The sequence below is a fragment of the Vanellus vanellus genome, assembly GCF_965231255.1.
Source record: "Vanellus vanellus genome assembly, chromosome: 2".
Classification (NCBI taxonomy): Eukaryota; Metazoa; Chordata; class Aves; order Charadriiformes; family Charadriidae; genus Vanellus; species Vanellus vanellus.
The window spans coordinates 93,813,315-93,834,800 of NC_138906.1; the positions used below are offsets into that span (position 1 = coordinate 93,813,315).

At 40.1% G+C, this 21,486-nt stretch overlaps 1 protein-coding gene across 4 annotated transcripts in view; it reads left to right on the plus strand.

Moving 5' to 3' along the window:
• Positions 1 to 11,901: 11,901 nt before the first annotated feature.
• The window catches only part of IKZF1 (IKAROS family zinc finger 1), a gene marked incomplete at its 5' end in the record, with an annotated part of 55,686 nt that continues 46,101 nt past the window's right edge, over positions 11,902 to 21,486 (plus strand). For 3 of the 4 annotated variants that reach the window (XM_082478986.1, XM_082478985.1, XM_082478987.1), the window contains 2 exons: positions 11,911 to 11,950; positions 19,189 to 19,308. In XM_082478986.1, the coding sequence (XP_082335112.1) occupies positions 11,911 to 11,950; positions 19,189 to 19,308 (160 nt within the window). Of the gene's footprint in view, positions 11,951 to 19,188; positions 19,309 to 21,486 lie in introns of all 4 variants that reach the window. The other variant, XM_082478984.1, reaches the window with a different exon arrangement.

Genomic DNA, 21,486 nt, shown 5'->3' on the forward strand with positions numbered 1-21,486 from the left:
TGTGTGTGCGAAGAAACAACTTCCCACTGCACCAGTCGATTCTAAGGAAACTTTTAATTTTGTGCTTCAAGAAACCTGATTACTTCTTGGATTACTTTTCTACCTTGGTCTAGAAGGTATGGTAACGCTGCCAGACGTTGTGCAAAGCATTCTGCTTCCAAAATTGTTAAAAGTTAATACTGTGTCAGAAAAAAATTTGTAGCTTATGATTGCAAATTATCTCAAAAAAGTGATATTTTGTGGAATGCAAGAATTTTTAGACCAGTAAGGCCACTGTCTTAAACTATGTAAATTACTGTAGAGGAATAGAATGTTGTTTCTTTTTCTTTTACTTTTTTTTTTTCTTTCTTGTCTTTCTTTTTTTTTTTCCTTTCACAGAGTCTGCTTACACATATAAGTGCAAGTAGTGTTTTCAGAGGACTTTGTGTGGGGATCAGAAGTTATAATGAGAGCTTCCTGACTAGGTATTTTTCTTTTCAGTAGGTAGATGATACCAAGGTTACATCCATATGCGTTTAGTGTCCAGCCATCTAAAAAAAACTTAAATAGAATAAACCAGGTATCTAATCCAGATTATATTTCATGCATTCACCTTAACAACCCATTCACTAGACTTTAATAGTCTAGTTTTAAAATTGGAAGCTGTAATGCATTGTAAGGGCCAAATCCTTTAAAAGACGCACTCTGTTAGCTTCAGTGGCTGCTCACATCAATTGTAACTCATATACATACTGGAGCACCATGTAGTATGACTCTCTATTATACATTATAAACAATCAATGAAATGTGAAGAAAAAGCATAGTAATATATTGTATTTAGAAATAAGTACTAAAATTCCTTCCAAATACCTGGAAAGACTTTATCTGAATCAACTAAGCAGGGGCATGTTCTGAGTGGCTTGCAGCACTGCCCTCTCGCCTTGCTAGTGAATCACATAGTTTAAGATGTTCAGAGTCTTAATGAAATAGAAAAATTAAGGACAGAATGGCTCACTTACATGAAAATGTAGTTGCTTCTGAATTTTCCAAACCACATATTTGCCCTTAGGTAACTTTGTTTATTCTTCTTTATCTTTTCTAATGAGGGAAATTGTAAGTCAAAAAAATTAGAATGGGTTTGTTCGTGTAACCATGCAAATGCACAGTATTTCTCTTCATGGGTTAATATAACAGTACTATACATTAGTTCATGCTATGTCTATTTTCCAAAAGGTGTCATCGCTCGCATGCAGAAGCTTCTTTCTAATATTGACATGCTCTGCTTTGATTTTAACTCATAAATGTTTGTTTTAAAACAATAAAAAATGCAGGTCATACTGCTTAGACTTCCATATATTTCCCGCTCCCCCTCAAAAGATAATTCAATCCGTAGCAAAGCTCTACCAAGTTTAGTTTGATGGCCGTATGCTTTATCAAACCCGTTGAAACTGCTGCATGTGGACATGAGAAACTAAGTGTAGACTAAGTGCAAGACCAAGAACTCTTAAAATGATAGCTGTGCTTATGATAGCTGTCCTTAGCAGAACTGCATGGGGGAAGTGTCCAAAATACTGCAGAGCCATGCACTTTCCTTAGTTCATGTTTCTATTATCCTAGACTTGCTTCCAACCTTAAAGATTTTCTCACAAATATTAATATTGGTGACTATCCATGTGCTCCTTTTCTTTCTTCCTTTTTCTTTTTTTTTGAGTAAAGCAGCCTAAACTCAGAACTTGATAGTACTACAAGTCTAAAAAAAAAAAAAAAAAAAAAAAAAAATAGGAATCATATCCCTAACAATAAAGTAAGTTTAAGATAAACAGCCAAGGAGAAGGCGGGTTTATCCACTGAGTGGGAAGACTGACCAGACTGAAGTCAATGAAAGTCCAACAGTGGACATTCTCAGGAGCCAGGATTTCAAACCCAATGCACTGATACCTGCAAGAGTCCTCTACCTCCTGGGTACAGCTTCCAGGGGAAGTGACAGGAAGGCAAAGGCATAATGTAGAATTGTACTGATGGTCCTAATTCAGTCAGGAAGGACTGATGAGCCCCAGTAATTAAACAGTGATCACTAATCTCTCTGGCCCAACGCAGTGATGGGCAGACAGGGCAGAGGACTCTTGTCTTTTTGCCCTCCGTGCTCCCGGTAACTGGAGAAGCTTCGATGCTGATCCTGTGTGTGTCGTTTATTCCAGCTGAGTATTTCTCAGCGTGGCTACCTAACTTCAAGTGAGCAAAGTGAGTTGATGTATTTTTAGTAGGTCCCATACTCAGGAGTTGCAGTAGAGAGACGAGCTTGGCATACACCTGTGACTTTCCACCTCGGTTTTCGGCTGCCGGTGCTCACTCCGACAATGGTCTGGTTGCATGTTTTGTTACATAAGCATGAATGACACCTTTGCGTTTCATTTGTGTTACATGCAGTGTACAATAAAAAATGCAATAGTCTCCACCTCGGCGTTATTGTAGCAGTTTTCCTTTCCCTTGTGGACCTTAATACCAAAAACCTGGTTTGCTTGCCACTTCCACTGCATAGCAATGCAGAAATGTAAGTGCAGAATCAATCCACAGAGTTTTACAACAATGCAAAACTTGTTTCTCATCATTAAAATTGGATGACTCCAAAATGAAGCCAAAAACATTTCCAGACCTATTTTATTTGAGCTTAGGTACTTCTTACACTAATGCCGCAATCTTGCAGAAAACAAGGAAATGGGTCCAGTCTCTATTTCAGCAACAGAAAATAAGGGCATAATGAATCGTACGCTGTTCTGGCAGATAATTTTTGGCAAAGTTTTCTTAAAAAGTCCAGAGGATATCAAAAGTCATGGATCACAGCCTAATTGTGTGGCTCTTTGTCAGGAAAAACTTCCACTGAAGGCTTGTGGGATTTTTTTTTTTCTCCCATTTTATGTGCAAGAGGAGCTGGGTCCATAGTGAATTTTATTGTTTTTCAGTCAAGATTCACATATGTACTCGATTACATTTTGACCAGTCATTACTTTCTACTATTATTAAAAGTAATAGAATTAGACTAAAGAAAACATAGTAAAGCAGTAAAATGTAATGTAGCAATAATTGGATCTTTGGAAAAAGTTGTCATCCTTATGAGTGTAAGGCGGGATATGCTGCTGGCACTGTAAGTGGGCTCCCCCGGAATTCCCCTCCCAAGCGAGAAACACCACTTTTCAAGGAAGTATAAAATCACACAGAAAGAAAGCTTTGGGAACGATTTTCTCTTCTCAGAATCCTCCCCCCCCCAAAAAAAGAAAGAGGAGAGGAGGAGGCTGTGCTGCTGGAAAAATGCCGTTGGGTTAAATACAGTTGCTAGATACGTTCAGAAGGCTGCCGGGAATACATTATGTCAGTTGAGGAGTGGAAGGTAAGGACTCCGGTCAGTTTTTCTGGGAGTATGATTCTTTGGGAAGCGTTTTTAAATGCTTGCAACTCAATGCAAGAGTCAAAAGAGGAAAGACCTATTCCTCACTGGTATTTTTTCCTGTAATCCGAAGATTGTTCTTTTTTCTCCTGCTGGAGGGGAACAGCATTTAGAGACGAATGTGAACTCCATCTCAGGCAAGACAGGCAGCCTCAGTCTTGCCAGCTTTATGGCAACTTTTAAACAGAAAGCTACTTTAAATACCTTCTACTCATCCAAACTAGCTGCAGTTTTATCTCCCCAGTGGCTGTCCAGCAAAACGGACTGACTTCAGCTGGGAAACTCCCTGCTTCCGAGGGCAACTGCGGTTTGTTGTCCCTCCGTCTGTAATCTATACATAAACATAACTACAACTTGGAGTCAACAAGAGCTTTGTTTGCTTCCTAAATTTAAACAGAACTATTTTAGCCCCTGAGGGTACGTTGTGATGCATCTCTACTAAAAGCCCAAGAACCTCTGCCTCACCCTTCTCCTTTAAGACACACCTTCTTCCATGCTTTAAGCTGGTGAACGAGAAGGGATTGCAGATTTTTTTGCACTGAGCAGGTCGCTACCAACACAGTGTGGTGACTGCAAAGGTAGGTCCTAGTCCTGAGAAGATACATGCCTCTTCTTAGCTTCATTTGTACCATTGCAGATTCATGGGGATAGGACAGTGCAGGTTTGGGACCTGCGTGGTATGCTCGTGCTTCTTGTCTAAATGCCTCAAAAGGTCATTCAGACTGCAGTTTTTGAAGAGCAGTCGCACTGAAACAGCCCTATTTTTTTAAGCGATGGGAACTGTCCGCTTATGTTGAAGTGTATTTCACGTGGAAGATTTACATTTCTTCTTCTGATCCCAGTTGCTCTAGCGTTCTCAGTAAAGGAGAAACTTGCTCTGTAAGATAGATCTGATTCCCCACTGCATTGCTTCATTTTTCCGCTTGTGTCAACTCACTGAGAACAGCGGAGCAATTGCAATATAAAGCTGGAATTGTCCGTAGTGGATCTGGTCCAAAATATTTGCCAAAGCAGAGTGAGTTAGCTGAAACGTAGTGTGGAGAAACTTGCTAATTCATTTCAATTATAGTAATTTTAGGAGTTATTTTTAGGTTTATTTAGGGGGGAAAAAAATCACACAGATCTCTAATATGCTTATTCAGGCTGATAATGTCCTTTAATAATCCGTAACAGCTTGAACAGTTTGAAGGGAAATTAGGAAGCAATTCTGTGATCATGAAGCAGAATTATTGAAACCTCCTATAATTTGGACAAATCGACTACTGATATATTGTTGGGGATACTTGGCAATAACAATTCTAGACATAAAGGGATCCTTTTATGTTTTCTCTATTGCGTATTTAGATATGCTGTACTAAGGACATCCTATGCTTTTTAAATCATATATGTATATAGCTACAAAAAGTACAGTTTTGCATCTGCTGCTTGCCTTCTCTGGAGTGAGAGCCCTGGAAGAATATCCAAGAGTTCAATGTGGCCACTTGAGAATGTGCTATGTTCTTAGATTGAGTGCCTTAATTTACACACCTCACCTTTTTTCAGTCAGTTTATTTATAAGACGGAAATGTGTGCATTTTCTTTGTCATGGCGAATTTATTCCACTTTTCTGCTTGATTTTTAGTGAATAAAGGTGACAGAGTTTAATGAGTTAATAAAATGTGGCCTTAATTAGGAAAATTACCTTCATATTTTTCTCATATTGTGGAAACAATTTATAATGACTCTGGTTGCAATACAAAAACGTGAAGAAGGCAGAACCTTTTTCATATTTGTAATGATATCAAGTCCAGTAATTTGCACACAAAGTCAACAAAAGAACGGATTTTTTTATTTCCTTTAATGATGAATTGTTACATGAGTATAGCTCAAATACAGTAGAATGCTAAGAAGAGTGCATATGGAAAACACATAGGTGGATACGAGATGCATATTTTTTGTCATTTGTCAGTACGTTGACAAAGAATTCCCAAAGAACTGAGACTTATGTAGGATCTTTGAGACAACTTTTTTTACACCCTCACAATAGTTCACTAACACGGAAATTAATTTTACATGTGCCAGACATATAAATGTTTCATATCCGCACTGTTAGCAGAGTTCTTTTCTTAATCTTGTGTGTTGAATTACTGTGCTTCCCTCATTTTGCAGACAGGAGCTCTCCATTGAAATTTGACTGTATGCTCATAATTGTATTGTCAATTTGTGTAGTTAACCAGAGTTTACACTAGGCAGGAATAGAGAAATGACTGAATAAACTAAACATCTCGCTAGACTTTGTAGAAAAAGCTGAATATGGAATTAGTGTAGAGGGAGAAAAATGGATCTGCTTAATTTTAACCTTTTTTCTGTTTTAATGTAGTCCTTTAAAAGACCTGGAGGTTTGGCTTTTTTAAAAAACAGGAATGGAAGGACACTGAAGTGCTTATTATGACTCTCAGTTTTTAGTTTTCAGAAAGAACCACCCCTCATCTTTGTAGTTATTATTTACATTGAGCTGTGTGATGAGGCGGAAATTAAAAATAGAATTAAACTGGTTCTAAAGTAGAGTCATTCACAGAGATTGTGAAGTCTAGCATATTAAATTACAATAATAAAGCTAATTATCAGCTGCTTGCTGAGATATTGGATGCTTTTAATTAAAACTAGTTTGTAGGATTCTAGCAATTTTCTTCAAGTATTTCCACTGGTTGTGCAATACATACTACCTTTTACCCATATTTAAGAGCCTTCCTGGTGTGTGTTTGGTCGTATGTAGCACATTTGCGTGTGAAGTTAAAAGTCTATTGAAAAAAAAATAAAAAGATTAGGTCTTTTGTTTTAAAGGGAGCTAAATGTTAAGTACTTTTACAGGGGTGTATATTCATCTCCTCTCTTGGTTGTTGGTTGAAACTCATCGACTTCAGTGGATGCAAGAGGCTTGGTTCTGCTAGGTTGAGACCCTCTGGTGCAATTAAAAATGCAGCTGTATTATCATTCTGCAGGTAGATGCAACTCCTAACTTAAAAACAAAGACTGATGGCACGTACATGATGATACATATCACTCCTAGCCTGTTGTTAAGGTGCAAATTCTCCTGTCAGGTATGGGTGTTCAACTGCACTGTGTTTTTCAGGTTGCAGCCTGGTTTTACTTCATTAATTTATTTATTAAACTTCTCTTTATATGTCATGGGTGGTTGAATCTAGGACCCATTTTAGGAGCTTTGCTTCAGTTAGGTTGTAAAGTGGGTTGGGGTTTTACGTTTTTGGTCGTTGGTTTGGATTTCTAGTTTGCTAAAGCTGCAGCCTGTGCGACGCGGAGCCAATGAGACATGTCAAAGACCACAAAGACGAGTTGTGCTCACAGCCGAGCACCCTGTTAGGGCCAGCTGCTCCAATGACCTGTGCGAGCGGTCCTTTTTCCTGTCGTGGGGCTGCTTGCACAAGCAGGGGGGGGGGGTTGTGAAATCGCCCTTTCCCCGCAGCGGCTGTGGAAGCAAGGCTGGGGTTTGCCTCTTTGCTCCTTTGTTTTATCGCAGTTAACCCCGAGCTGCCACTGCTGAGGGACGCGCGTTCCCCTCTCTTTTTATATTTGCAAAAGCACCTGCGGAACACCGGGTCCCTTGTAGAAGGTTTTTTTTCTCCCTTCCTCCAGACTTCCTGAGCACTCGTATTTTTTGCTGCTCTGAGGCTTCGTGTAGAAGAGTACCTGCCCTGGCGGGGTGCGCTCAAGACAGAAGTGTTCCTTCAGGGACCGTTCTGTCTGCTCAGCCAGGCTACACCTACAAATAGGGAACACGCCGCTGGATGTGGTGTACGTTTGCGTACTTGTTGCAGCACCAGAAGTAGAGCTGTCTGTAGATGGAAGACCAGCTCTGGGCTTCGGTGTGTCAGTCCAAAGTGGCTCCGCAAATGTCAAAATTTGTGATTTCATTTCTACAGCGCGAGTGAGGTCCCATTGTGCTGAGTGTGAAGCACGTGTTGTCCCAGAGAAGTCAGTAACTCTGTAGCTAGGGAACAAAGAAGAAAGCAAAATAGCTAGTCTTTGGCCTTGGATTAGGTCATTCCGTTGAATTATATCAATGGCCCAATCTTGCGATCTTTTAATATCCTAAGAGAGCAGGGTTTGTAGAAGGACTGACATGCTTACACATTTGTTTGAATTGATAAAACACTGCATAAATGCTAAGCATTCATTTTCTTGACAAGGAGGTTTACTTTTGAATTTGCATTGTAAAATAGGAGATGAAATAATAAACCAAGACTTGCAAATAATTAATTTGCCTTATTCTGAAAGATTAGAAAATCTTGACCTTGCAATGACTTCTTCCTATTTATATCCGGAATCCTCAAATGTCCCAAATCCACTTCTGGTTGTAATCGACACCAGGTATAAATGGAGCAGTACCTCAGTGATTCATGGGGCGTATTTTGAAATATTCTTAAAATGTAGCACAAGTTGTATTGTAGACAGAGTTGCAAGGAGGGAAATTGGTCACATGTACATTTTCTTTGGGCTCAGGATGGTACCCTGGACAAATGCTGACTAATTTTACTCCAAAATATTTTGGGGAGCATGGTCACTTAGCTGCTTTATAAATTAAAATAAAATCAACATAGCCTTTCAGGTTTGGTGTGTGTTGATTATTAATTAGTTTAAGATTGCAACATTTGATTCTTTTTCCAAAGCATTATGGTAGCTTCATCTGTGAATCTGGTATTTGGAGTTTGAAGAGGAAAACGTACAGGTTAGAGTTCTGTATCTGAAAAGACTTGAAAAAATAGTTTTATCTGTTTTGAAGGGAACTTCATAGCTCTTTCAATAAGGGGCCAAACTTTGAAGCTATTTGGATTCCTAAATAGAAGAAATCTCTATTATCACCTATGTGCTGATCCCTTTCCTGCTATAAATGAGAGCGGCACGCGTTCAGCGTTTGAGTGTAAGGTTGCTTTGGTCAGCTGCCCACCCAGCTTTTGATTTCTAACTTCAGACTCCTAAATTAGCTGCTAACCTGAATAGAAGTCATACGCACTACTTATGCCAGTGATAAATTTGATTCTGTAGATACAACTTACAATGAAAAATTGCAAAACAATGCTTTTTCTTGCCAAAACGGACAGTTTTTTAGGGTTTCGTGTCATAAACATTTCTAAAATGATGTTCACTTAGATAAATATTTGTAAAGATCTGTGAATTTACAAGTTGATATCAAGTCGGTACTTTGGTGCAAATCCTTATGTCTGTACATAGGGCTCTCTTGCTTTCTGGGAAGGCAGCGGCAATGTTTCTGCTGATTCGAGGAGGAAAGGGAGGGAAAGAAGGGCATAGTTTCCTATTCATAGGTTTACCATATCAAAGACAGAGATGTAAATTCTACTCTTAGCACTTAAAATTTAGCCTAAGATACATTATGCCGAAGTCCAGTGTGAAAAACCTTGTAACGGTTGCGGAGCCAAACCGAACACAATGCTGTCATTGCAGAATTGGGGGGGTTGGGGTCCTGTCACATATTCTTTGCTGATAAAGAGCCTAATCTGAAGTTAGCTGGGATTTTGTTGGTATTTACTAGATACCACAGGATACCATAGTGTTAGAGTACAATTTTCCCTTGGGAGGGATTCAGAACACCATTTAGGATTTTTTAAAGGTTTTCTTGGTTGTTTTTTTCTTTTATTTATCAATTTGCTTAGGGCTTGTGGATCCTAATCTACATTTAGGAACCATGTTAATTGTTCTAAGTAATCCTTAGGGGGGAAAAAATCTTTCCCTCATCGCTCTTCCACCAGCTCTATTTTGTGTCAATATTTCATCCCCGGGAAATGGATCAGCTTTGCCGAGTGTCCTAAAATCACCTAATTCAAGGATAAACCCTGTAGTTCTCTCTTTGAGAACTGAGGGCATCGGTTTCAGGACAGGCAGTCATCCAACCTCACAGAAAGCAAGCCTAGGAGTATTCCACTAAAAAAAACCCAGAAAGCTATACTCGTTTACCTCCATTAAAAAAGAAAAACAAAACAAAACAAAAGAAAAAAACCCCAATCTGTACTCTAGTTTACCTCTCCATTTAAGAATTGGGAAGTGTTTTCAAACTGAATTCTGCCTGATGGCAGGAAGGAGTACAGCTGAGAAGTGTGCTGCTTAAGTTGCAGAAATGCTGAATGTAAGGCTTGTCGTGCCAAAGGCAGGTAAATTCAGGAATACGAAAATAGAAGAAATTTCATCCTTTGCCACCTCCTCCCCTTGTCGCTCCCAGTGCGGCTGAAGCCCTAGCAATATGGGGAAGGCAAGTGCAGTTGGAATAAAGTGCCCTTCATGAGCGTGGCTTCCGTCTGCTGGGCATTTTCTTGGGATGTTTTCTTCGGTTGGTTGGGATTCACCGTACTCTGTGGAAAAATGTGTAGTAATCAACTGATTTAGAGTAACCAGGTGACCCTCAAAGGCAGTAATAGATGCACGGGCATTTCTTTTTTTCTTCCTTTGTGTTCAGTCATGCTTACAGGAGAAATAAGGGACTATACCGAGCACTTGTACCGTACCACCTGCCATAAATAAACCACATTTCCAGTAACTGAGCAGGCTCCCATTATAGGGTTTTCCCTCCTGCACGAGAAGCTACATTTCCCACTGACTACTTCATTAAAAATGGACCTATTGAAAGCTCTTCAGTCCCATAGGAACTGATGCAAATTGTTGAGTGGAAGGTGACTTTTTGCGTTTTGCATGGCTGTAGGAATTTCTGAGAATTATATATAGACATTAAACAAATTGCTTGTCTAGAATTTAAGTTTAAGAGCGGAATAAAGCAAGACAGCGTTATTGGATATTGGGCAGTGCTATGGTACCTGTGCAACAGGCAGAATGCTCTGTGAGAATACCAAACTTTTTTTGCAAACTGTATAGACCAAAATCTACATACCCTCTTTTTGCAAGTCTAGCGTGAACCTGGTGAGGGAAGCCAGCTTTTGCGAGGGGGAGGCAGCAGTAAATTGGATCTCAGAAGTATTGCTGACATTCATAGGCAAGTGAGGAGGCCATAAAACTTATGAAATGAATAAATCTGACCACAGCTGTTACGCTTTCCCACTGCAGCTTGTTGGGTAGCAGGTTGAAGATTTTTTGGGGGGGGGGAGAAATAAATTATGGAAGTTGGGCTAAAAAGGTTAGGATAAGGTTTGAACTCTTTCTGTAGGAACTCCTACACATCCTCCTCTGCCTCCAACTCGCAAGAAAATGCATCTTCTTTAATTGCAGGAAAGAGGGTTGATGGGGGAGGCATCCAGTTATAAGGACCAACAGAGAGCCACCTCCTCTGCTCGGTAGGATGTGCAGGCAGCCGTACCAGCTAAAGACGTGACCCAGCATAACGTGGCTGAACAAAGAGCTTGTAGGCTTTTTGTCCCCTCCCCACCTGAGGCTACTTCAGCTGCCCGCGCCATACTTCAAGGTGGGGACCAGGTTGTACTGGGACTACCTGCTCTGGCAGCACATCTATTATCCAAGGGGCCACCAGCTGTCCGCAGCCTGCGCTCGAGCCCTGGGACCTGCAGGGTCCCCTTCTGACTTCAAACCTGAGTTTTGTTTCTACCCCACTAACCCTCCACACGCTTCTCCCTGGTGCTTGTGGTCACTGGTCGCTGGCTCCTCGGAAGATGGTGTGTCGCAAGCGGAGGGCAGGAGCTTCCCGGTATCGCTCGCCACGCCGTGGAGCCAGCCATCTGTCAGCAAAACAGGAAGGCACGGGTTCCCTTTCCCTCCTGGGCTCGTTTCGCTATTTTCGGGAGCCGTACTTCTCCCCTGTGCTGGGCCGGTGCGGTCTGAAGGAAGGGCTCCCGGGCGAGCGAGGGGCCAAAGCCTGAAGCTGCTGCTCTGCCCATCTGCTGCGGCTGGAGGTGTATTCATTATTAATGGAGGTAGTGGCGGTTGCTGCTCAGATATGCAGCCCTGCCTGGGTAAATGAGACATTCTTCAGCAAATTGCTTCGTTTTTTGATTGCTGATTGTACGCGTGTCACCAAGCTGACTCAAGGTTCATCGATGCATGCTCAGTAAATTAGAAAGAACATAACTATGGATCAACCAAGAGAATGAATTCTGTGCCTACAATGACCCAGGGCCATTTAATTTTCTGCTTAATTTTGTTGCAGTCAGTTTGCATTTTGGGTTATTATGCAGTAGGAAATTAACAATAAATAACAAATTTGGTCCTCCTGTGCTTGTAATGATATTTTTATAAATCTTTGTAATGCTGTTTTTAAAAGGATCAAGGTCTGTGCCAGTCTGATACTCCAGCAAGTATGCAGGGAGGAAATAAAGAGAAAAATACATTATTCTTCCCAGATAATCTTATAGTTAAATAGCAAAGGTTTTTTTTTTTTCTTTCCCCTTCTTTCTCCTTCTCTGTGTGTGTGTGTGGTTGGGTTTTTTTTTTTTTTTCTTTTTCTCTGTGTGTATGTGTATGTTATTTTGCATTAACTGAAGGCTCTTCCTCTCTTCTCAGATAACTTGAGGAAAATGGAAACAGATGAGGCTCAAGATATGTCCCAGGTTTCAGGTGAGGTCCTTAACGAATACTTCTACAAAGAAAATCCTAAATTCCTGCCCATCTTTCTAGTACAGTGTTTTTCTTGTTGTCGATAAAATTGCTTTGGGTCTTTTTAAAACTAGAGTGGGAATTGAGATATAATTAATGATATCACTTGATATCAAGACTAACAGTGCATAGATTTATTTTTTTTTTAAAGGAACTGGGTAAATAAAGAAGTCAAGGGAATACAGAAGCATAGAGGTAATTTTGCATTAAACCTGTGGTAGTGTATCCCTGAGGCGTGATCAGGTGCACATTTACAGTCTTTCTTTTAGGAGCAAAATTCTGATTGTTACAAAATAAATATAGAACAAACAAAGTTCACCAGGTGGGAGGGGGAAAATACTAATTAAAAGCAAACAAACTGTATTTACCACATAGGATTATTTGACTTTTTTCCAGAGCATTCAGTTTTACTTATAAACACTTAAAAAAAAAAACCAAAAAAAACACACACACACAAAAAAAAAAAAAGGACTGATTGACATTTTGAAAAATTTTTAAACAGCGAAGTTAGGTTTCTAAAATTTTCTCGGTAGTACCATGGATGAGATTTTGCAGTCTTACCCCATACTGATATTCCTACGGGGGGAGTTATTCTTAACTTCCTTGGAAATTGGTTCCACAAAACACGGACTTAGCAAGATAATACGTATTCGTGCCGTTGCACCTCTGCTGTTGAAAAAGGACAAGTTAGTCTCTTTCCTAGTTTCCCTAATATGTTGGCAGCTGCAACGGTTAATGGCTTTCAGTTTTCACTTTTAGTGTTCAGCCTGGAGCATGGCAGCCCCGTCACCCAGGCGGCTCCTGGCAGACACCTGGGCGTTGGGGCTCTTTCTTTAAGAGGCAGCTCTCGGGCACTGCCAGCTCAGGACCTGGAGATCAACTATAGGAGATCATGACGGTCTGGGTACAGCGTGGGTGGCTGGGTTACTGGGTTTTCCTGAAATACATGAACACAATTTTCTTTCCCCCCCCCTTTTTTTTTTTTTTTTCTCTCCCTCCTTTCTAAAAATGTTGAGGAGTTTTCTCAAAAATTGGAACCTAGAACTTTTAGTGTCATCAGAAAATGGAAAATCACAGACATTTTCCATCTGAAAGAACAACAATAGAATAATCCTTCATGCCAACAGAAGATTTTCAGTTATGTTTAGTACAGGGAAGTAATTTCTAGTCAGCCCTGTGAAGGCATGTTCCACTCCCCTCCTCAGGTAACAATTTTAAAATTGTTACTGGATATACGTACACGTCGGTGTTTTGTTGCATGCTGAAACAATTTGTAAATGAAATAAAACCTGTCCTATGCATCCTGTGCTTGGAGCATGTGTGGCCCTAGCAGAAAAAGCAGCGGGCTTTTAATCCCTTATGCAGACAAAGCACTTTGGATCCGCTGCGAGCGGGGAGAGGTGCTGTGATTGGAACCCAGCTCCTCCGCCCGCTGCAGAAGCCCTTTCCTGCGTGCCTGAGCTCCTGGGAGCAGGACCGCTGACGACCTCTTCCTCTGCAGCAGCACAGGCTCCCCTGGATATCCACACCTAACCTTCGTGGTATTTTTTTTGCAACGGTGTTAATCTGAGCTCCCCACCTGCTACCTCTTACCAGGTCATTGCTTTTATTTTTTTTATTATTTTTTTTTTTTTTTTCACGTGGGGAGGAGCAGTGTGGGAGATGCTGCCTTGAGCCAAGGAGTGGATTAGAAGGTCACACACTTTGCCTTCCTTATGGTCTGGCTCTCCCCTTGAGAGGGGAGATTTGCAAGAAGCTTTGCCATTTTGAATGTTTGTGTATACGTAAATATATATTTAAAATATATGTAGGTATACAGTTTATAGCTGTCCAAGTTTTCCGGGATTGGAACCACTGTAGTACTTTCCTGTGCCCTTTAGCTTTTCTGGTAAATCATGCTGATGAGAATAGTACTCTTCTGTGATGAGAGAGGGTTCTTTTAAAAGGAAATAAAATATATCAGTGTAAGAGGAATTTTACCTCTGACAAGAGGTAGACCTACATAAACAATTACAGAAAAAAATAATCTGCTTTGAACTCTTCCTGCTGTTCCTGTCACTGAGCGTCTGGTACCTTCTGTGAGCAGAGCCTGAGAGTTGTTTTGGATTGTTAGCTGGACTTGTGAACAACTGGCCAGAGAAAGGACGTGTTAATTTACTTTCATTTATGAACTGAGTTGTGTGTGAACTCAGCCTTATGGAAACAGGAGTTTGTCAGGTTAGGGTCCACACATATAGGCTCTTACTAGACCTCAAAAGTAGAGGATCTGAAAGTACAGGGATGTTACCAACTTCTTTCTCATAGCTTGGCAAATCCAGAAGGGAGTTTTCCCCCTCTTCTCCTCCTGGGGTTCTACATGCTTCCAGGAGGCTTCCTTGCATTATGACAGAGCTCTACTACATATTGGGAACCAGTTGGGCAATTGCACAGTTTCAGGGGTGTGAGATTGTCTTGTCAGCTGAAAAACACTTTTATTTATTTCTCCTGCTCCATAAGTAATGCTCATCAGGTGTAGCTTAGTCTTTGAGCCTATGGAATTAGGTGACTTAGTTCACTAGTGCCCTTAGTTGTGTTAAAAAAAAAAATAAAATTAAAAAATAAAATTAGTTTGAGGGGGGGTCTTTGGGGTTTTTTTTTTGGTTTGTTTTTTAACACGGAAATAAAATAGGTCTCTAGAAACAGTCTTCTCGGCTCGAAAGCGGTGTTTTGCAGACATGTGCTTTACGCAGCTGTAGCTGCTTCAGGTGTGGCAGGGGCAAGCCGGGCCAAGGGAGTATGGAACTGGTGTGAGGGAGCCAAACCCTGTGTGCACACAGGCATTCCTGCTTCTGGGAATCCAGGCATGGCTGGCTCCTAGAGGAACTGAAATACTGTGTGACTAGCGCAGAGTTCACACTTTTTATTTTCCTCCTGAAAGTGATATTTCATGAGGCAAGCAGTTGCAGTTCTGAAATGAGGAGAGAGCTGACATACATTTAACCAAACGGTATCCGGCACCAGTACAAGAGAGTCAGAAAACACAGATAATATCTCACTTAACAAGCAGTATTTTTCCTGCCTTTTTTTTTCTTTCTTTTTTTTTTTTTTTCTCAGTTCTACGGCCTAACAGTTCAGGAAGGCGAAAAAACAGTACGAATGTTTCCACATCTAACATACAAAGATCTCCCTCGCACCAACCAGGCTGTGGCACGCTCTGCAAAAGCAGGAGGAAGAGTTTCATATTTGATGCTCTTGCTAGGTCCCGGGAAGGTGGAAATGATTGTAATCTGGGCTGGTATCTCCCACCTGAGAGCCTGGCTCCAACCCAGAGCGACTCTCTTCTCATCACTGGAGGGTTGAGGTTCCACTAGTGAAAAGGGGACGTGAATTGGGTTGTGACTGCCATCCAGAAAAATATGTATGTTGCTTTTCTTGCATTACTTCTCCAGTGATTCTAGTGTTTCCATAAAAAACAGTCCCCGGGTATTAAATACACCCAACGTTAGTTTGTGAAAGGATAGAGAATGAGATTTCCGTAAGAAATCCTGCCCTGGCTTTCTTTTTAGTGGTCGTAGTTCCAGCAGCACCATCCTGGCATGAACTGAATTGTTCTCCGAACTGAGTGGAGATGTTAAAGGAACACCAGGCTTACAGACTGTGGTAGGAACAAAGGATGCATAAAACCTTACTGGCCTGGGCACTTTGTTCCCTTCCTCTCTTTCCTCATGTCTTTAACTATCTTGCTAGGGCAGAGATGAGGAAACTCAAGTAGAGAGAAGTTGAAGGTCTTACCTGGCACTGTTGATAGGTTAGGCACTTCTCTGACAGTTTTCATACAGAAATGGTGGTGTTGGGAAATCTGAGATCATCTTTCAGAGCTTCAGGGTGAATTGGGGGAAGGTATGATACAGCCTGCAGCTGAAGTTATCTCCATTTATGACTTAACCAAGGGCACCATGAATCAGTGGCAGTGCCAGTAACAGAACTTCAGCTCTACAGTTCCCTTATCTTTTTCATTTGATATGTCAGGTGGCTCTTTATAAAAATTAAAAAAAAGACACACCCCCCACCCCAAGATTAGATTGCATTGTGTATGCTTAACTTCTTATTTTAAGCAAAAATATAAAATGGAAATGGAATAAATCTATAGTACTTTGCTCTGTTATGTGACATTTTAGCAATTTACCCTAGTACTTGCCACTAGATGTTTTTTTTAGCTCCATCCCTTCAACCAGTTATTGTTCTGGACATGCCTGTTAGAAATTAAATGGGAAACTGTTCCCTCCTTTCCTCCACCCCCTTTCCATTTCTAAATTCATTGGCAAAAGGATGTTAGTGAGATTGCATATCTGTAAGATTACCATGCAGTAGTGAACTTATCGTGGTGTAACAATTTAGATGTAGTTAAGGCATGAAATACAAATATCATGCTTTAGAATTCAAGACACAGAGCTCAACAAATATATCTATTTTAAATCCACTATTTTTACCCTGCCTTTTTGCATGCAGGGATTTCTCGATCATGTGTGACAGGAAGAAATCAAATGATATGAAATGAGTCATTAAAGCCAAGTTTACTAAGTTTTCTTAACTGCACTCTCCTGCAAACAGGGAACCATACCAGATCTTCATCTTCTGCCCCACTGAGTCAGTGAGGCTAGTCTGATTCAGGCCACCTGGGCAAATGGCTGTTAATTTAACAAGTAGAAGACTGATATCTGTTTAGTGAACCAAACAGTTCACCGTAAACTGTGAAAGTACTGGTCTACTAACAGGTTTCTATTCCAAAAGACTGCTTTGACTTACCTGCAAAGCCTCCTACTTAGCCTGCTTGTTGTAGGATGCCTAATTACACACTAAGAAAGTTTTGATTTTGTTTGCTGTCTGTTACCTCATAGCTCTAATATTATGTGTTTAAATTGGTTTGTAAAAATGCCTTCGGGTTTTTAGGGTAAGTGTTCTGAATCTAGACTAAGTCAAAGCAGCAATTTTCATTGTAATTGGAGCACTATTTGAACCTTGGAAGATGCAGGTGGCTTTTGATTACTCTTACTTTTTAACAAATTTCCTTAACCTACATGTAGTGTCAAGAGAGCTGAGACTGACCAGGCTGCCTCTTGCCCCCTGATTAAACTTCTGGGTTTTTTTTTTTTGTTTTACTGAGGGGAGAAATGTTGAAAAAGCTGAAATATTTCAGCTCTGTCTCCTCACCCGTGCATCCTGTCCATTAGAGATGCCTCCGCTAGGCAGGCTGGCACTTACACTGGAAAGTTGCTGGCAGTTCTTTAAGTTCCTTGCATCCCATAAAAATAGTGCAGAAAACTACAGGAATAACTAAATAAGGAGCTAAACAGTGAATGGCAAAAACTGTTTTAATTAACTTACTTCCTGCTTTTACTTTCCTCTGCTGTAAAATTCATAGCCCTTCTCTTCCATTTACACAATCCACCTTCGCTCTTGCACTTGCATCCACTGGGTGTCATTTTGCCCATTTAAGAACACCCTGCAGAAGCTGGAGATGGGGGGGACCATATGAAGTCGTCTAGTCGGTCCCTCTGCCAGTGCAGGACTGGTCCTTCGTTACCTGTAAGTCCTCTGGCTGCAGTTTTAGATTGCTCTCCTAATGCCACTCCCACCACTCCTGCTCAGAGATTACTCCACAGTCTGATAGGCGCATTATTAAGAAATGCAGTCAGCCACTCATTTTGTTCGTTTAAACCTACATTTATGCAAACGGCCCAAACCAGCTAATTTGGAAGATGGCTTAAACCTACCTGTCATTTCCCCCCCCTGTCATGACCAGCGTGGATTGGAAAGCATGATGCTGTGCTCCATCCAGGAGTTTGGGAGGAAACCATTTTCTTCTTTCAGGTCAAATCCATAACTGGCATCACCAGACTGTTGCCACATAAGTAACATATATTTGTTTTAATTTTTCCTTTTCTGAGAAGTGATTTCAGAATTAATTAATGTTGGTGTGTTAATGAGGAATTCTCATTAGGAAAAAAACACTAATTTGCTAGGCCTTTGTGCCATGAAGTTACTGCCCCTGCTGGTGTGCTGATTGCCACAGGATGTCTAATAGACTGCATCAGTGTAAATTGGTAACATCTCCGTTTTGGAGACAAAGGTCTTATGTGAACATTACTGAGTTCAAATCCTACTCTGGGCCTCTTCCATTCCTCGCTATTAATGCAAAGACCAGCCTTTTAGTAATGGTCGATGAAACTAATCACTTAGCTAATTCTTTTGGTAGCTGTTTCAAAAGCACGCTTTTGTTAAAGATGTGCGAGGTCATCTTAAAAGAAGCTCTTCAAGACGGGGATGGTACTGTGGGCAGGACATGTATGCTGTGATGGAGAGCTAAACCAAGAAACTGCACCAGTTCTGGCAGTGCGATACTTAGCAAGAGAGTTATTTTCCTTATTGTGTTGCATGTAGCACTAAACCAGTTCCATAATACTGAAAACATGATAAAGCACCGGACTGCTTTCTTCTGCAAAACCTTGTGTACACGAGATACTGGGGTTTGTTTCCTCTTTACAAATGAGAGACCATAAACCCCTTGAAGTCATTTTTTGACTGACCTCTGCTAATTGTCTGTTAAGAAGTCGCAGGAGCTACGGGCACTTAATTACTTGTAGGCACAAGGACCATCCAAAGCTTGACCTGTGGGTATTAGTGAAGCTTGCTGAAGACGTAGCTGAATTTTTAGCTGGGGATAAAATTTTATTTTTGGGGTAGTTCTGTTAGAGCCCCAGAATACTTGTGGGTTAGATTTCACTATGTCATTGGAGCAAATCCAGATGTGCTCTCAAGGAGCATTTGTGGAAGAAAGAATTTTTACAAAAGATTACCATTTGATAGTCCTTGTAATCTGTCAGTCTGCATTGACTAAACTGGGTCTTCTGAGCATAGCAGCTGAAAAAATACCTGCATGTGTTACAAATATCCAAAAGGGTAAGACTGACAACTGTGTATCCAGACTTCAGTAAATTTGGAAGAGACATTGGCCATGCATTCTTTGCACAAATATAATTCCCCTGTATTCAAAAGAAGGTTTCTCTGCAGGACAGCAGGTTTTGGTCCTAATAATGTTGTGCTTTTAGGAGTGTTCAGGGTTTTTGGTAAGTTTTATTTGGTTTGTTGTTCCTCTTGTGGTATTATTTGAAAATGAGGCTACTCTGATGACTCGCTGATGCTACTTTCTTCACTACTAGGAAAGGAAAGTCCTCCAATTAGTGATGTCCCAGATGATGCAGATGAACCTATGCCTGTACCAGAGGACCTTTCAACTAGTACTGGAGGACAACAGAGTGCTAAGAATGAGAGAGTCTTGGGTAAGATGATTAATCTACTCTGATAAGAAATATTAGTATATAACGTAACATGCCAATAATGTTTAAGTACTATATAGTAAGCTGGTATACAGACAGGTCCTGTGCCTTTTCATCTTGTTCAGAATAGGATTGCTCAGGTGCTTAGTGTTTTTGCGCAACCTTCTCTTTGGGAAAGGCATTTTGATGGACAGCAAGCCTTCTCATCCACAGAGAAGTTATAAAGATCCTACTATTTATTTTATTTCTAAAGCATGACTGATTGCATGAAATTGTCCCCAGGAAAGATGGTTTTCATTCTGTGTAGGAAATGGAATTAAGTATGTGGTTCCAGGTCAAAATTGTCTGAACTGAGATTTGATAAAGATTCAGTAAACTCTCAGGTATTTTTATTTATTATTATTACTAATATTATTACTGTTATTAATTTGAATGCTATCTTAAATGTTATTTGCTATTCAGATTTCTCCAGAAATTATATATTAGAACACACATAGTATTCATATGTTTCAGATTCCAATATCTGATCTTCATTTACCCTTGATTTTTAACCAGGACAACTTAAGAAAACACATTAATTTTGTTCTTCTATGTAAATGTCAACAATTGATAAAGTCTGTTGGATTAAAATAAATTATTGTCCAGAGATGATTTTGCAAAATGCTGATTTTTCTTAAGGATCCCAGACTCCACACCAAGGACTAGCAATGCTGGTGACCACTGCATGCATCAGCTCACATGTACTCCACTAAAAAAGACTAGATGATATCAATTGAGCGTGATGCTTGTTTACTAGCAGGGGGAGGGGGCAGAAAAAAATGCACAGTGACTCCCAGAATGATATACGATAAAAAAAATTCAGGAAGGAGTGACTATCAAATTATGTTTGTACATCCACAAATAAAAGTATTGGTCATCATTTTTGCATTCCTGTTGTAAGAATGAGGGTCAGGGTGGAAGAGTTTACACAAAGATTGCAAGTGCCTTTAAATGTTTATTGTCTAAGGAAGTCCAATAAAGGACAGTAGGTGGAAAGGGAGGCACAAAAAGCAAAATAACCAAGTCAAGGTAATACAGCAGGATGGTGTCAGCATTAGGAATAGAGCCTACTCCCAAACTCCAGCACTAGCTAGTAGATAATGCAGCATCTTATGCATCTTCACTTTATTTACCACTTGGTCCCCTCTTACCAAAAATGTGACTGTAAAGTTCAGCTCCTACATGCATATTGATGTACCTTATGAACAAATTAATCTTTAAAAATGTTTTTTAATAATCTGATCCCTTACGCTAGTGCTTTGTTTCTCAGTCCAAAGCTCTCTGGACAAAATCTTGCCTTTACTGCTTGTGTATCAACTCAGTAAAAGGAGTTAAGCCTTCTTTCTCCAACAGTAACTAAACCCTACCAAATATTTAAGCCTTGATTTAAAAAATAATAATAATTTTAAAAATCCCTTGTTCAAACCCAAAGAAACACACTGGATTTTTGATTGCATTGAATTTACTTCACTTCGCAAATACCATACAGAACCAGCAAAGATGAAATTTACATTTGCTGATGATGTAACAGTTCTCCCAATAGTTCAATTATATATCAATATAAACACAAATTAAAAGTTACTGTAATCAGTGAAGGAGAAAATGTTATCTTTGGTCTCCTAAATATGATAAGTTCCATCTGTTGTTCTCATTAGTTTTACTTTGTGCACTCAGCAATAAATTAGATTTTCCGTGTCCTGACTTCAACATTTTTTCTACAGCCACTTTCTCTACCCATTGCCCTTTGGTTTTGAAGGGTCACATCTTGTAGTGAGACATTTACCATAGTCAACAGAAACAAAGACAATTCACAGTACTCTGTTTTATAGATGATCTTAATTGTAGGTACCAACTCCAGCGCTTGCAATGTTTGTCTTTTCTGTAAAGCTGCATATGCTCTTCTCTTGTCTACTGCTCCCTTTTCTAGCCCTAAACTAAATTTTTGAAAACAGTATAGTGAAAAAATTCTTTTTTACAAAAAGGGTCTGAACATGTGACCCAAACGTATCAGGAGCTGTATGATTGCTATGCGCATCCTGGATCATCATCAAAAGAAAATCTATTAGAAATAAACCAATGCCTTAGGAGTCATGTTTGGCCTATATGATCCCATAGATGTATTGGGGATGAAGGTGACTGTCT